The 16,681-nt window shown below is 35.5% G+C and overlaps 1 protein-coding gene across 9 annotated transcripts; it reads right to left on the bottom strand.

Annotated features, from left to right (window-relative positions):
* Nucleotides 1–2,058: 2,058 nt before the first annotated feature.
* On the bottom strand, nt 2,059–14,069 carry LOC108347369 (putative disease resistance protein At3g14460). Of its 9 annotated transcripts, XM_052868964.1 has the most exons (7): nt 13,724–14,069; nt 13,151–13,318; nt 12,388–12,427; nt 11,994–12,222; nt 8,670–11,234; nt 3,223–7,133; nt 2,059–2,711 (listed from the first exon to the last, which is right to left on the bottom strand). In XM_052868964.1, the coding sequence occupies exon 6, from the start codon at nt 6,984–6,986 to the stop codon at nt 3,243–3,245; it is 3,744 nt and encodes a 1,247-aa protein (XP_052724924.1). In that variant the 5' UTR covers nt 6,987–7,133; nt 8,670–11,234; nt 11,994–12,222; nt 12,388–12,427; nt 13,151–13,318; nt 13,724–14,069; the 3' UTR covers nt 2,059–2,711; nt 3,223–3,242. The 9 variants fall into 9 exon arrangements, with proteins under 9 accessions (XP_052724924.1, XP_052724923.1, XP_052724918.1 ...); XM_052868963.1 differs by having other exon boundaries at nt 11,994–12,427; nt 13,728–14,069; XM_052868958.1 differs by having other exon boundaries at nt 8,670–11,873; nt 11,994–12,427; nt 13,728–14,068.
* Between the last annotated feature and the right edge of the window lie 2,612 nt (nt 14,070–16,681).

The raw sequence follows: 16,681 nt of genomic DNA, 5'->3' as shown, positions 1-16,681 counted from the left end.
GAAAATGGTGTATTTAGTATCAAAATCTCATCACGGATAACGGTATTTTCAACAATTATCAACAATGTAGTCAATTCTTTTGTTTATTCAATTGCGGTTGCGACCATATTTTTGGGGAATAGAAATTAAAATTTTCTCAATGGTTTTTTTTGTCAAGAATATTTTTCCCATAGGCTCTCATTTGACTAACTATTTCTTTTATTCTAGAATAATAGTCTTTAATGGTATCAAATTCTTTCATTCTTATTAATTCAAACTATCGCCTTAGAGAATGAAGTTTAACATTACGTACCTCATAAGTTCCTTGAAACTCCTCTTGTATTATGTTCCAAGCTTGTTTTGCATTTGTGGCACAAATTATGATGGATAATCTTCTACCTAGGTTGAGTCAAAGCTAGAAGAGAAAGCCATGGTGAAGGGTGAAGTGTGAGTGTTTTCGGAAGTTTGTGGAAATGAGAGTTAAGGCTCTCGGTCATCGACTGTTTTATGGTGATGGAGGTGATGTTTGATGATTCTCTAAGAGAAGTTGGTCCAACTCTTGGAGGAAGGTAGCCAGAGGAGGCCACTTGGGTTGTTGTAGCATAGGGTGACCTTAAAGGAGTAGTATGACACAAAATGACAACATGACAGTACTTTAAATCAAAAGTAATTACATGAAGGAGAGACACTTTCATTTATAGGCTAAGGTGTCTCAAAATAGGCATAAACTTTAACCTAAAAGAGCCACATTGGCTAGCTTGGAGAACAAGGAGAAATCCTCTCAAATAAGAAGAAGACAAGTGGAAAAAATCCTTCCAAACGAGAGGGTGACATGTGGCTACTACTTATGAAAAATACTTTCCATTCCTAGAGTGACATGTGGCTACTAACTAAGAGGAAAAACTCTCCAATAGGAGGGTGACACTTGTCAAGGCCATCCACTCTCTCTTGTCCACCAAGCTAGCTAAGAATGTTAACCCTTCGGTAAAATCATGGTGTGGACATCCCACCTTGGTCAACATTGGGCCTTGGCCCTTTTTTGACTTGGGTGATCAAAACCCTATTCTACTTGGCCAAAAATACAAGGCCCAAATTAAATCCACACTATTAGGCTTATAACATAAAGCCCAAATAAATCCTAGATTACTTGGCCCAAAATACAAGGCCAAAAACTCTAAAAGCTTCATGATGGCCCAAGAGATAGAGTCTAGGCCCATCTTCTACAAATAACTTCAACTCTTTTTGAAAGTGCTCGGCCATGGTTAGGGGGTATGCCATCAAATTATCCTTGAAAAAATTGTTTCATCAACTGCTTGTTGAAGAGAAAATTAAGCCCTTGAATCTTTCTGTTTGTTTTCCTTCAATTCCTTCAAATTTTGTCTTCATTAAATGATAGAGTACATGGGTATTTATAGATCCATAGATTATTTTAGAACATACTAGCCACAACTTATGTGAAATGTCTTAGATTTTTACCTATGCAGAATGTTTTCGATTTTTTTCTTCCTATCTTAGATTTTTCTACAATATTCTACAACTTTTATTACATTTTAATATTTCTATCTTAAGATTTTCTATATCTTCTAGAATTTACATTACACTTTTATAATCTCATAGATGTAAGCTCTATTTGTTGTGTGTTTCATCTCATAGACGTAGGCACTATTTGTTACTAGGCTTCTATGGATAAATGCAAGCGCTTTAATAAATTTTTGGTTGAACAAATACGAAATTGCATACTTCGTGTAATAAGATTTTACTTAGAGAATAAATATATTTTGTTTGAGAAATATAAGTATTTTATGATATACATCAAGCTTATAAATGTTTATTTTATACTTGGAATGCTTGGTTCTTCATTATTTCATAAGGACCTTGTAACATTTTGTTTTCATCAAAGATCCTTTAAAGAACATGTTTAAAGTTGATCCACACAAACAACTTTTTGTGAAAAAGGTATAATGTCAATGTTGGTAACTTTGCATTTTCACATATATCATTGAATTCAGTATCAATAAGAAAACATAAAATTTGCAAATAATTGTTCGGGAGAGGAAACGGGTGAGGGGAATAAACAAATGTGAGAAGTTTTAGTCCACCTTCGTAGAGTCATTCAAATTACAATGACTTCCTTTAATAGAACCTATATGATATATACATAAGTTACAAAATTGATGTTATACATAGGAAGAAGAATAAAATATAAAAATGTGAAAAGAGCACTGTCCAATTTTTTGTCTTTTTCTTTATTTCCCTGTTAATTACAATTCTTTCTTTGGAAATTCTCCTAGAGCTAATAGACGGCAACTGTAATTTATTATCATTTCAAATCACCTGAGGTGCAATTGATAAGTTGGTTCACGGGCCTTTGGCTACGAATATAATATGAAGCTCAGCACACTACTTGATGCTTACTATTCTACTATGAAAAAATTATGCAAGGTTGAACTGTTTGGCTGGTTACAAGTATGTATCCTGAAAAGAAAAGAAATTCATGGCCATGATTAAACTGAGCTTGAATTTCATTCTAAAATTTATTTGACTTCCATAAATATATGTCCTCTGAATTGGCGTTAAAGACAGAATTTACTTGCCAGAACTCAATCCATATGCGATATAGCTTTCAGATATATTCAACTCGAATCCATAAGTGAAACACAAAAGTGATGACCTCGTAGAGGGCAGTACATTACAATGGACAGCTGCAGTTTCTCCAAGCCAATACAGCATGTCTGAAAAACAAATACCACATTTCTAGTCATGAATTTAATTTTGACCTCAACCCGCTGTTTGATTAATTTTATATAAGACAATTATAAACTCATGTTTAGGAAACATGAATGGATAAAATTACTTCAATTTACCCCCTTTATATGCAATTTCAGTGAAAATTATCTGTCTCCCATATTCACTATAGTACTAAGCAGAATCTTGACACTGACCACAGAGAAAAAGACTGTTAAGAAAAATAAAAGACCATTACTCACTTCTGCAGTGACTACGTTTAATAGAAAATGACATGAATGCTCTCGCTAAATAACATATATACAAAATATTAGGTTTCCTTTAAACTTGCGATTCCAGTCAATGAAACTGAACAATTAACTAACTTAAGACTGGTTGAATGCAATATTAATTAAGTCAAATTTGAAAGGAGAAAGACAAGAAATGAAAAGATAACACAGACAAAAATAGTTTTTCATGGTTAGAGGTTGATGATGTAAGTGAAAGAAGGAGAATTACCTTCTCATCATCCATACTAGTTAAATCCATCTACCTTCAATGTTTATCCCACGGACGTGGCAGATTTTAGGCCAAATTTGACGGTCCTTTTTGTGGCATCGTTGTTTCAGCAAGGGACATTTATATATCGTTAATTCTATTAGAGAGAGAGGCAGCTTTTCTCCCGCAATATTCTCCAGCTTTTGACACCTTTCAATGTTTAATTGTTGGAGTGATGTGAGATGGAGAAGGCCCTTGCAATCCAACGTTTCCAGACTAGACAAATCAAATAGATCCAGAGACACAAGGGAGGGAGGCAGCAAACTCTCCTTTGGAAAGGATTTGATGCCATCACATGGACCCCACACACTGAGAGAGGTAACCATGTCCATGCATACCCATGCTTGGTTGCTCAGTAGTTTCACACAATTTTCAATAAAAACTGTTCTCAAGTTAGGTGGCATACCTCCTCCAGGGAATGACTCAATTTGTTGACAGTTGGAAATTGAAAGATATTCCATCTTTGGGACAAGAGTTCCCATCTGATCGGGCAACGACTTCAACTTGTCACAATTACAAACAGTGAAGCTAGTCAAATTGGGCATACACAATCCTTCTCCCGGGAATGATACAAAGTTGGGACAGTGGTCAATCGCAAAAGTGTTCAGTCTCTTCGAAATCTCTGACCCTGAGACCAAAAGTGATTCCATATTTTCACAGTTTGTGATTCGAAGACTAGTGAGATTTGGGAAGATAGCCAATGGAAGAGACGTGAGCGAATCATCACTATTATTTATTGAAAGTGATTCCAGTAATTCGTGTTTGTGTTGCAACGGGAATTTCAGTTTGTTTATACCTCTGATATCAAGAGTTTTCAAAGATGCAGGAAGACGACCACCTCTAAAAGATATGTCTGACGAACAATTTTGTAATTTCAAAGATTGCAGGCAAGTAGGTTGGATGTTAGAGATGGCCTCCATCATGGACTCCACCATTGGGCCTCCTTCTACTTTTATACTTTCCACCAAAAGAGGAAACTCACGAAACGCTACTTTCTTGCATTTACGTATCTCTAGTGTCCGAAGGGTGAGAGGCCCTGGGACAGAAGAGACAAGAAGCTCGCAATTTCTAATCTCGAGTGTTTGCAGAGCAGGAAGGTGATTTGGCAGATCTCCCTTTAGTTTGGGGCACTTTTCTATATACAGATTCTTGAGCACAGGAAAAGCTTCTGAATCAAAAGAATTCCACACCTCCCAACAAGGCATATTAGAAATGTGTAGAGATTCAAGGGATGGAAAGGGCGTCACAGATGAACAATCATCCTTCTTATAAAAGCCTGCATCAATAGTCTTCACCGAATTCATGTTTGAAATAAAAAGGTTACGGAGAGACGGTAGTTGCCCAAGTGAAGGAAGCATGCAACAGTTGTTACAATTATATAAACCTATACTTGTCATGTAGAGGTAGGAAAAATTCCCCACCCATTCCGGAAATCTGGTTCCTTTATAACCGATTATGGACAACGCTTCCAGATCTTGGTGAGGTTCTAACTTGCTGAGTACATCTAACTCAACTTGGAAGTCGATGCTATTGTCGTTAGCTATAGACCATTCCAAGGATAGATTGCTAATATGATTCTTATCCATTATCCTGGCCTCTAATGCTTCTTCGCCTTTGGTAACATTCTCTAATTTCTGAACATAAAACGTACCATGGAGATTTGGAAGTCCTCCCAGTTCTTTGATGCTATTCTCTGTATGCTTGCCCACAACATAACAATCCAAGGTGCGTAATTGATTTAGTTTCCCCATTCTTTTAGGCATCTCTTTTATGCGAGTACCAAAAATTTCAAGATGACGCAAGTTTACAAGATTCTGCATGGAACTAGGCAACTTAGTCAGCTCAGAGCAATAAGACAACTTCAAAGTTTGTAGATTGCACAAATTACATAGTGACTCCGGCAGAGTTTCTATACTTATACGAGAGAGATTTAGATAACGCAAATGTATCAATTCACCAACTGAATCAGGCAGAGCAAGTTGACTTTGGAATTTCCAAAGCGATAAAACTCTCAAGTACTTAAGCCTTGACACTATAATATGCAGTGCCTTTTCGTTGTTGAATGGGGAATCTTTATAATCGATTAGCAAGAAAGTTCTTGGAAATTTTACTGTGTCAAAAGCTTTAATATCCGAGACTGGATCACTGAATCTTGTAAATGACAAATGACGAGTCTTTCTGTCGATATTGGTTTCTTTCTCAAGTTCATCTGTTCTGAAATAGAAGTCCCCACCAAGAAATGTTGCTAGATCATGAATGAGGTCGTGCATTACAAAGTAAGCACCCCCACTCCGACTTGAAGATTGAAAAAAGAATCTCGAAACCAAATCATAAAAATACTCTTGACCAACTTCTTCTAAAGTCTTTCCTTTTTTCGCTGCTTTTACAAGATCTTCAGCCATCCACAGCTGGATCAGTTCATCTTTTTCAAATTCAAAATCTTTGGGGTACAATGAGCAATAAACGAAACACCGTTTTAAATGTGGAGGGAGATAATTATAACTGATTCTGAGTGCTGGAATAATTTTACACTGATTTTCAGGAAGTTCCCAAATGTCACTTTGAAGTACATTATTCCAATCTCTAATAGTCTGCTTTCTTCTCAACATTCCTCCAAGTGACTGTGCCGCTAACGGCAACCCATTGCACCTTTTAACAATCTCCTTTCCAATCTTTTTTAGAGTTCCTCTAGTCTCACTGGCTTCTGAGGGAGGAAATGCATGGTTTGCGAATACCAACCAACAATCTTCATTTGACAATTTGCTTAGATGATATACTTCAACAGTATGAAAAGGCACTGCAGCCGCTACATTTTCATTGCGGGTTGTGATCAGAACTTTACTGCCCCTAATCCCGCTTAGAAATGGTTTTGTAAGACTATTCCAATTGTCACAATCCTCGATCCAAACATCATCCAAGACAATCAATAATCTTTTATCCTTCAGTTCGTCCATCAGCTCAAGTTGAAGAGCATTTAGATCACTCAATTTACAAGGCTTTCGGGTAATTTCCTCTATCATAGTTCTTGTGACCTTCACAATATCAAATATATCAGAAACACAAACCCATGCCTTTAAATCAAATATTTTCTGCTTCAATTTGCCATCGTTGAACACAGATCTTGCCAAAGTGGGTTTTCCAACCCCACCCATGCCTACAATAGGGATCACAGACACTGTTTCACCATTGGTGCTATCCTCTAACACCATCTTCATTATGGCATCCTTATCTTTATCTCTACCATACATAGCATATCCATCTTCCAAAGATGTTGGCTGAGCTTTCCATGGCTGGTAGCTCTCCACGGGAATCTCCTTCAAATCAAGATTCTCTTTTTGTTTTAAAATGTCATCTAATCTTTCAACTATGTCTTCCAACTTAGTAATACTAACAATCTTCTTCGTTTTGAAAAGGTGAGAAAATGAATTGCTTACCTCCTTTTGACTAGCAGCTTTAGTAGAAACTTCATCAAGTAAGTCATCAACCTCATAGACAACATCTCTGAGAAGAGCGAGCCACTCTTTGACATTGGAGTCTGTGATCTGTCTCTTCTCAGCATCAGCAAGCACAACTCTGACAACTATGAGCTGGGTTTTCACCTTTTGAAGCAACTTGTCAGGCTTCTTTCCTCGGATAAAGTTGAGAACCTCAGGGGAGGCAAGCCTGTCGAAAAGAACGTCAAAGAAAGCAGAGAGGAGCGCACCACCTACCACAGCTAATGCCATGATCTCAACAGAAAGCAAGTGATTGATGATCAGAGTAGCAAACAAAAATGCAAAGGAAAGGAATTGGTCGTAAGAAATGAGTTGAACTGATGGGAGGAGACTTCACTTGACTCTCTTCATTTCAACTTTCTACGTTTCGTCCGTACCCTGATCAAAATAAACCGTTGGATATATATTAAAAGTTTTAACGGTTGAAATTGAAGATTAGAAATGTCTTTTTAATAATATAGTTTTGGTTATTATATTTTGACTTTTAATGGTCACTTGTTCAATCAAAGGCTAATTTTCTAATCTATTTAATTTTACTTATTATTTAGTAGGACTTATACAAGGTTCATCTAATAATATAATAATCATCTAGAGTTTGACACATTATACATGAGATGAATTATGGACTCATACCAATTGTTGAAAAGTCGTGAAGAGTAAACATGAGAACAATTTTTATCAATGGATTATTAGAAAATTACACATAAACTTGACACTACAAAATCTTTACAAATTTTGGTCTTTCTCAAATTTTCTTCATCCTTGAACTCCAATAGTCATATTACTAAATAGATCGGAAGTAATACTTCATAATTTGAACAAAAACAGAACTTTGATCGAAAAGTTATAGAAACACAAAAATCACTGAGCCGTAATAGTAGTAGACATTTGCATACCAGAGTAGAAATTGCCATGACTAGCATAAAGTTTTAAGGGTTGAAATTGAAGATGCTTAGTTGAAAAGTCTACTCGTTTATCGTTTTCAAAGATAAGGTTCATGGTCGGATGCCTCTTGAAAATTCACCATAGATATATTAATTTAAAATTCAATTGTTGAGAATCAAGACACGTTAAATGAAATAGTTTTTCATTTTGTAGAAGTATTTCTAATCTAATTTGATTTTACCTAGCTTTTTTCTTATTTACTTTCCTACAATTGTATAGAAAAAATAGTTAAAGAATTTAATCAGGTGAGTATTTAATTTTTTTCTTTTACATATTTGATGTTAAATTGGAATTTTTGGATTGTAGATACTTACTGGCTTTGGCAATTCTATCTAGTTTATACAGTGGAGTTCAAGTGCTTTTGTCAAGTTTACGAACTTTTCACTGGGAAAAACATAATTCAGTCAAGAACTGCTGGGTTGTTGATTTGTTGGATATCAAGTTTGACATTCTTTCTTCTTCCATTACATTCATTTCATTGGTGTTCTGTTTTAAATCCAAATTCAGTTCTCTGAATTAACTTCAATGTTGAAATCGAACTGCAGTGAGTAGTTTCACAACACTGATCACAAAAAGTGAAAGTTTTACAATTTGTTTATCAAGATTTTTGTCCTATTTGGCTGTGGCAGATTGAAGTTTAACCTAAAAGTTTCACTTTTTGTAACTTGATACTTCTCTTTGGCGTTATTCTTTTGGGAAGGAATACAATTCTAAATTTATTTTTTCAACCAACCAATGATAACTTAAGTGTTATTGATGCTTCTAATATAATAATACTATGATTTTATTTTGCAATTAAAAATAAGTTTCTCAGTGGTCTTTTGCTTCATTATGAAATGTTAGAACTGTTTGGTTTCAGGTTGTAGCATATCTCTTCCTATCATCAACATCTTCAGCTATTCCAATAACAGAAAGAATGAGGGAAACTGCTGACAACATATTTACAGCCTCTTCAGCTGCAGCAATTACCTTCTCCTGTTTTACGTTCTGGTGTCTAGCATTATCAGCTGTCATATCAAGATACAAATTGTGATAGACGACGCTCCGAGGAGAAGACAGAACTTGAGCGATTTGGACTCCTCGAGACATCCTTGACATTGATGCACAGCAAAAAGAAGCAGAGGAAGCAAATAGGGCAGCGAAAATAGCTGAAGAACTAAGAAGACAAACAGTGAGCCCTAGATTTGGAGGTTTGTTGGGTTAAAAACCTAGGGTTTGATGCGGAAGCGGATTTGAACGGTGGAGAAGAAGATTTAATGGGTGACAACCCTAGAAAAAGGGGAAAACTACGGATGAATCGAATAATCGGTTCAAATGTGAGAAGGATCGGTGAATAAGGTTTCAAATCTGTGGAGAGGAGGTTCTAATCGGTGAGAATGGAAGATATGGTTCGGTGAGGAAAACTTACGGTGCGAAATCGTGAAGAAGATGAAGTTTCTGTAATGGTTGATGAAGATGATGTTCGGTGAAGAGGGTCTCGAGGAGAAAAGGCAGTGTGGTGAATGATCCTTTGAGAAGAAACCCTAAGAAGGGCGTTGTTGTTTCGAGAGAGAAATGGAATTCTGAAGAAGTGGTTCGCGTGAGAGTGAATGTGAGAGGCAATGATGATGTGGTGCGAGGGGTCTGATGCGGGGCAAGCAGAAGTGAAGTGGCTGATAGGATAACTGACGCGTGCCAAGTGCATACGCCGGTTGAGGGAAAGATGTTGATATGAAGGAGTGATAATTTGAAGTGTAAATGGGAGAATGAAGATGGCGAGTGAATGGAAGGTGGCCGGGAAGAATCCCTGACTTTCAAGAATGAATCTCGAGTCATTTATAAAGAAATGCAATTCAATATTCTCAAAACGTCTTATAAGAGCTGTTGACATGTTTATATATATATAGAGTAAAATTACTTCCTATCTATCACATTCCTAACCCTTTTTACACATACTTTAAGAAAAATAAAAAAAATACTAAACTAAGATAATTGAGCTTGGGTCCCATCTATCATCCCTCTCCTTTGAAAAAGATTTGTCATGAAATCTGATTCTAATGGTTTGCTTGAAAACTTATTATTGTAAGCTCCATATAAGTTCCTCCTGCATCAAATGTGAATCTACAATAAGCATCAAACATATCTCCAATTAGTTTTAATTGACCCAATAAGATACATGGAAATGTATATTTAGAAAAAGGCTTCCTAATATTAAAATGTTCAATTTTTATAAATTTAAGAAGTCTTTCTTCATTTAAAAGTTTAATTTTGTCTTGAGTTAAAGGTAACCATAACAATAACTCAAGTTATGAAATGCCACATGATGAAAATTGCAAATTTTGAAGAGATGGAATGACAAATTCTTTGGAAGAAAAGTGAAATTTTGGAAATTCAAAAATAAATGGAGAAAAGTGAAAAGAAAGAAAACCTCCCCTTAATAGTCTAGGTTCTATTGTGAGTGTAGGAGGAGATGTTGCCCTTAGGTTCTTCTCTTCTTCCATTTCTTTTCTTTTTCTTGTTTTTCTCTTCTTGCTTCCTCTTCTCTCCTTTCTTGCTCTCTTCTTCTTCCTCTTCTCTCTTGCTCTCTTCTTCTCTCGTGCTCTCTTCTCTCTTTTTCTATTCTTCTCTATTTTCTCCTCTCTTTTCTTTCTATTCTTTCTTGTAGTTCTCTATGTTCTCTCTCAATTCTTCTTTTACTTCCCTCATTCAAAAACGTCATAAGTTTGTCTCTAAACTCTCTTTCCCAATGAGAAAACCCATTTAAATTTTTAATGAATGATTTATCCTCTTGAATGAGTTCTCTTAAAAGCTCTTGGTTTCTCTATTTCTTTTGTTCTTCTTTTATGAATCTAAGAGCATTTTGCTTCTCAAGTTCACTAATTCTATTACTTGACATCTTTTGTTCCTAAAAGTTTTTCTAATCTAAACAGTTTATAGGTTTCACAATTAGACAAATTCCAGGTAAAAAAGATGAACCAAAAAGACTACTTAAGTACCAAGTCTTTCCTTGCCAAAATTGTCTTATGTTACTAACTAAATACCCCTTAAAGTAAAATTACTTTTATAAACAAAATACATGACTCTATCACACAAACAATTAAAGACAAACAAAATGACTAGATACCTGATTGGGAACAACTATTGTGACAAAGGCTTAGAGTTTAATCTCTTCTAGCCTAAATCACTCCTAAACACGTGAAACAAGAATTTAAACACAAGCACAAATCAAACAAGGAACATTGCCCAGAGTTGAAAGAGCACCAAGAACTCTTCCAAAACACTTGGACTTTGAATGACCTTTTACAATGAAATTAAAAGAAAGCTAACACAAAAGCCTATTACACATCAAAATGAAGAAAACAATAACAAACTATTATAAACACAAATGCTGCTGCCCACTAAGATGGTCCACTTCTGCAGATATTTCACGTGAGCAAATGTGGCTTTCAACCCTCTCTCGGTCTAAATCAAGAAGCTGGCTGACTTTCTCGGTTAGTGCAGATGAGGCTGGGAAAATGTCCTATTTGCTCTCAATTGATTGCCCCCAAAGTGATACTACACCGTAAAATCAATCCATAATCAGTAGGGACCACCCAATGCTTTCAATTACAAGTAAAACATGAACAGTTTAAACAAACAAAAACCAACTTCCCTAATTAAAGTTTGTTCTTAGCTACTGCCTTCTTATAACCGAGACACCCATCCCAAGATTCTGCCAAGGTACTGCTGTTGTTGTCTAATGATTCAACATAAAGCAGTTCTGCACACAGAGTCACACCAAAATCTAGCAAATGCAAATGGTCATGGACAGTGAACCAGATTCAGATTATATATGATTCAAAACAAGAACTGAACTGGTTAAACATCAATCCAAGATATTCAAAATTGATGGACTAAACTGGTTTATCCAAAGAACAAGAATGATATGATGCAACGCAGACCGTAGTCCTCTAATTCATTTCAATCATGCAATCAAAATTTGCCATCGTTGAACACAGATCTTGCCAAAGTGGGTTTTCCAACCCCACCCATGCCTACAATAGGGATCACAGACACTGTTTCACCATTGGTGCTATCCTCTAAAACCATCTTCATTATGGCATCCTTATCTTTATCTCTACCATACATAGCATATCCATCTTCCAAAGATGTTGGCTGAGCTTTCCATGGCTGGTAGCTCTCCACGGGAATCTCCTTCAAATCAAGATTCTCTTTTTGTTTTAAAATGTCATCTAATCTTTCAACTATGTCTTCCAACTTAGTAATACTAACAATCTTCTTCGTTTTGAAAAGGTGAGAAAATGAATTGCTTACCTCCTTTTGAGTAGCAGCTTTAGTAGAAATTTCATCAAGTAAGTCATCAACCTCATAGACAACATCTCTGAGAAGATCGAGCCACTCTTTGACATTGGAGTCTGTGATTTGTCTCTTCTCAGCATCAGCAAGCACAACTCTGACAACTATGAGCTGGGTTTTCACCTTTTGAAGCAACTTGTCAGGCTTCCTTCCTCGGATAAAGTTGAGAACCTCAGGGGAGGCAAGCCTGTCGAAAAGAACGTCAAAGAAAGCAGAGAGGAGCGCACCACCTACCACAGCTAATGCCATGATCTCAACACAAAAACAAGTGATGATCAGAGTAGCAAACAAAAATGCAAAGGAAAGGAATTGGTCGTAAGAAATGAGTTGAACTGATGGGAGGAGACTTCACTTGACTCTCTTCATTTCAACTTTCTACGCTTCGTCCGTACCTACAAGCACAATAAACCGTTGGATATATATATATATATATATATTAAAAGATTTAACGGTTGAAATTGAAGATGCTTAGTTGAAAAGTCTACTGGTTTCTCGTTTTCAAAGATAAGGTTCATGGTCGGATGCCTCTTGAAAATTCACCATAGATATATTAATTTAAAATTCAACTGTTGAGAATCAAGACATGTTAAATGACACAGGTTTTTATTTTGTAGAAGTATTTCTAATCTAAATTGATTTTACCTAGCTTTTTTCTTATTTGCTATCCTACAAGTATACAGGAAATATAATTATAGAATTTAATCAGTTGAATATTTAATTTTTTTTTACATATATAGTCACTACGAAAATATATATTTTCTTCAGGGATTATTTTCAGCATTACCGAGGTTTTAACTTCTGAAAAATATCTTTCCTGTGGTTGCGAAAACTACGGGAAAATTTCTAAGTAAAAACATGTTTCTTGTAAGTAAAAACACTTGTTTCTTGTAAATTTCTAAACGACCTTTTGAATGTCTAGAAATGGAATAGGACCAAAGATACCTATGGTAAGCATTCAATGAATAAAAAATAAATCTCAATTTGCTGAACTTCTATTTAATGAAATTGAGTTAAGCTTAAATTTATTTTTTTAATGTAAAATATTTAAATTTTACTACTTATAAGAAAATAAAATTACTAACACATAAAAAGATGTACTAATTTAGTAGCCATACCTTAGCTACAATATTAGGAGACTCTCCGACAAGAGCTTTTAATAACACAAATGATCACTCTAAAGTCACTTTTCTTTTTGTCTTGGTTGCTTGCGAGGAAAATAGCAATTGAGATGAATCAGTGCTTTCACCCTTGAAAACTTTGCATCGCTCATGCAATGTCACAGCCTGCATAATGGAAATTAATTAAGAATACGAATAAAATAGATAGTGTGGCGATACGCATAATACTAAATTTACACAAAATTTCTGAAGTGTAACAAGATCTGTGAGGAACATCTTCCTCTGCTTCCAACAGTGCAAACATGGTTCCAAAAGGCTCCCTCGCTGTCTGTGTTGGAACAGAACTCAAGAGATTCATCATTCCCACCCCTTTGCCTTGCCTCGCCTCATCTCCTCATACTTCACACCCTTCTCATACATTAATATTTTTAGAAAATGCAAGACTAATCAGAACCCTAAAACGTGCTTTTCTACCGTTTCAATTCCGAGAGTAATCATAAGTTCAAACGGGTAGAGTGAAAATGAACGAAAAGAAAAACGAATTAATGAACGAAATGAAAATGAAGTGACCTACGCAGATGTGAGGAATTCCGAGAGCGAACACCACCTACACAGCCATAACGCCTCGACGACGAATACAACGTAGGAGAAGACCAACAAGAAGATGGTGCGAGAAGGGGCTTGGAGGAAAATGATTGGGGTGAACTTTTGGAGGAAAATGTACGAAGGAAGAAATGAACTGAGAGAGAATTAGGGTTTAGGGAAAATTAGGAGCAGGAATGAAGGTGCGGGCAGAGAAGGTTGGATAGATATTTAAGGATTACAGGCGACTCATTAAAAACTGCCGGACAATTATTTCAAAAAAAAAAAATGAAGGTGCAGTGAGCAGTTTCACAACACTGATCATAACAAAAAATGAAAGTTTTCAATTTATTCATTAAGCTTTTTGTCCTATTTGGCTGTCGCAGACTGAAGTTTAATTAAGCTTTTTGTCCTATTTGGCTGTGGCAGAGACTGAAGTTTAACCTAACAAGTATGATTTAGACTTGCAAGTAATGATTAAAAGTGTGGATTGAAAACTTGATATACTTCTCTTTAGCGTTATCCTTTTGTGAAGGAATAAAATTCTAAACTTATTTTTCTTCAACCAACCAATGATAACTTAAGATGCTTCTAATATAATAATACTATGATTTTGTTTTGCAATTAAAAATAAGTTTCTCAGTGGTATTTTGCTTCATTATGAAATGTTAGAAAACTTTTTGGTTTCAGGTTGTAGCATATCTCTTGCTGTCATCAACATCTTCAGCTATTCCAATAACAAATGAGTGAATCTTCCTACACCTTCCTCACTTCATCCTCCACCCTTAAATTTACCTATTTACCTTTCATTTAATTAAAAGTCAAAACGGTAATTAATAAATTAAATTTTTTTTAACCCTCAACCATTTTTCTAACTCCCAACCACAAGCACAAAAATATTCCTTCTTTATAAACCCTGAGTTGCCTTAGGTGCGTGCACTGTTCATGATTTTTTTTACTGTAGCAAGTAATAGCAAGCAAGTAATTTATGGTTTACTGGATTGTAAGATTTGGAGATACAGCAGCAGGAGGAAGAGGAAGAAGACTTTGCGCCGGCGAAGGTACGCAACCTAAGAAAACATTTCAAAAAAAATATAAAGAATTCAAAAAAAATAGGCAACAACACGAACAGATCAAACCACAGATTCAATTCAATAAGAAAACATTTCAAAAAAAATATAAAGAATTCAAAAAAAATAGGCAACAACACGAACAGATCAAACCACAGATTCAATTCAAATTCAAAGAAACAGTGTCAAATTGCAGATTACATATATTATCTATATTTAATTAAAAAATTATCTATATTTAATTCAAAAAACTCTGAAAAACGTCATTTTTTGTCGCATATCGAAGTCCGGTTCTGTACGTTTGCCGCATATCAAACTGCGGCGTGCACCTCCAGCGAGCCGCACTTCCAACTGCGGCTCTGATCCTTGCCGCACTTCCAACTGCGGCGTGCACCTCTAGCGAGCTCTGATCCGATCATGACCCACGAACCCATTCACTACCCATGAATCCAACCAGTAAACAAATATATTACATGATGGAAGCTACTAACCTGGACGCCGGACGAACGCGAGCAAAGCAGCGGATGCCAGATAGGACGGAGAGAAAAAGAGGGAGGAAGGAGGGGGTGTAGATCTAGGGTATTAGTGAGATGCGGCAGGGGAAGAAGATGAGTAAAATAGGGTTTCAAATTTTATTAATCTTTTTAAAAAAAAATTTCTCTCTCCTCGTTGACTATGAAAGGGCACATTTAGAATTATAATTTTTTTTTGGAGGTGCAAGATGAGGGTGGTGAGGTGCAGAGAGAATGACTCATAACAAATAGAATGAGGGAAACTGCTGACAGCATATTTACACTGCAGCCATTGCCTTCTCCTATTTTGCCTTCTGATGTCTATCACTATCAGCTATTATTTCAGGATACAAACTGTCAACACAAACTTATACATAAGTACCCTTAATAGTTAAAATTTTCTTCTATCACTGAATATAAGTAAAAAACTTTCTATTGAGTATAAAATTTAGAATCCGCTTTTCTTTTAAAGTCTTTGCGTTTGTTGCAATGGTATGGTTCGTAATTCAAGTATTGCAAAGGTTAGTAATTCAAGTGTAAGGGTAAATCCTACGGTGAATAGAAATGAGAAACCTAAATGGAAAAAGATGAATAAATATATTGCTTTAAGGTTAAAAGCAGTGAGTTTTCTTGTATAGATTTGCTCCTAATGTTTATTATGTTTATATTCTCTCTTTCTTTTTAAGTCTTTGCAAATGTTGTAATAATATGAGATTGTAATACAAATTGCTTTTGTCCCAGTATACAGTGTGGTGATGATGTTGATAGTTTTCAATTTATTGGTCTTTCTCAAATTTTCGTCATCCTTAGACTCCAATAGCCTATTCCTGAATAGATCAGAAGCAGCTGAATTCTTCATAATTTGAACAAAAACATAACTTTGATCGAAAAGTTATAGAAACACAAAAATTACTGAGACGTAATAGCAGTAGACATTTGCATACCAGAGTAGAAATTGCCAAGACTAGCATAAACTTTAGAAAGTAAATGAATGTAGTGAGACATCGCAAAAGAAACCTTTTATTCGTTATAAAACAAGCAACAAAAGAATAATGGAATTCAAAGTCAACACGTTTTCTGTGTCTCATATTACTAAATTGAAAGTTAAATAAGGCTTAACTTTTGTCAAGCTTTACTACAGTTCCAGTCTCTAATCTCAGTACACTAAATTAGTAGATTCCCATGATTTTCTTATTCTATTCCTATATGCTATACACAAACACTATATCAGCAATATTATCACGTGTAAGGTTCAAGTGTTCCACTTCCAAATTTAGAAGTTCTTTGAAAAAAGAGACTGAAGGAATGAATCATTAGACGAAAATCCTAGGCTTCCAGGGCTGAGCAACGTGTCCATTAGAACA

Source organism: Vigna angularis, chromosome 9 (genome assembly GCF_016808095.1).
Source record: "Vigna angularis cultivar LongXiaoDou No.4 chromosome 9, ASM1680809v1, whole genome shotgun sequence".
NCBI classification, from domain to species: Eukaryota; Viridiplantae; Streptophyta; class Magnoliopsida; order Fabales; family Fabaceae; genus Vigna; species Vigna angularis.
The sequence above is the reverse complement of the archived record's forward strand: the minus strand, read 5'-3'. Positions and strand labels throughout refer to the sequence as shown.

Excerpts from the sequence above, each read along its gene's own strand:
- LOC108347369 (XM_052868964.1), bottom strand. The coding sequence starts at position 6,986 with ATGGCATTAGCTGTGGTAGGTGGTGCGCTCCTCTCTGCTTTCTTTGAC.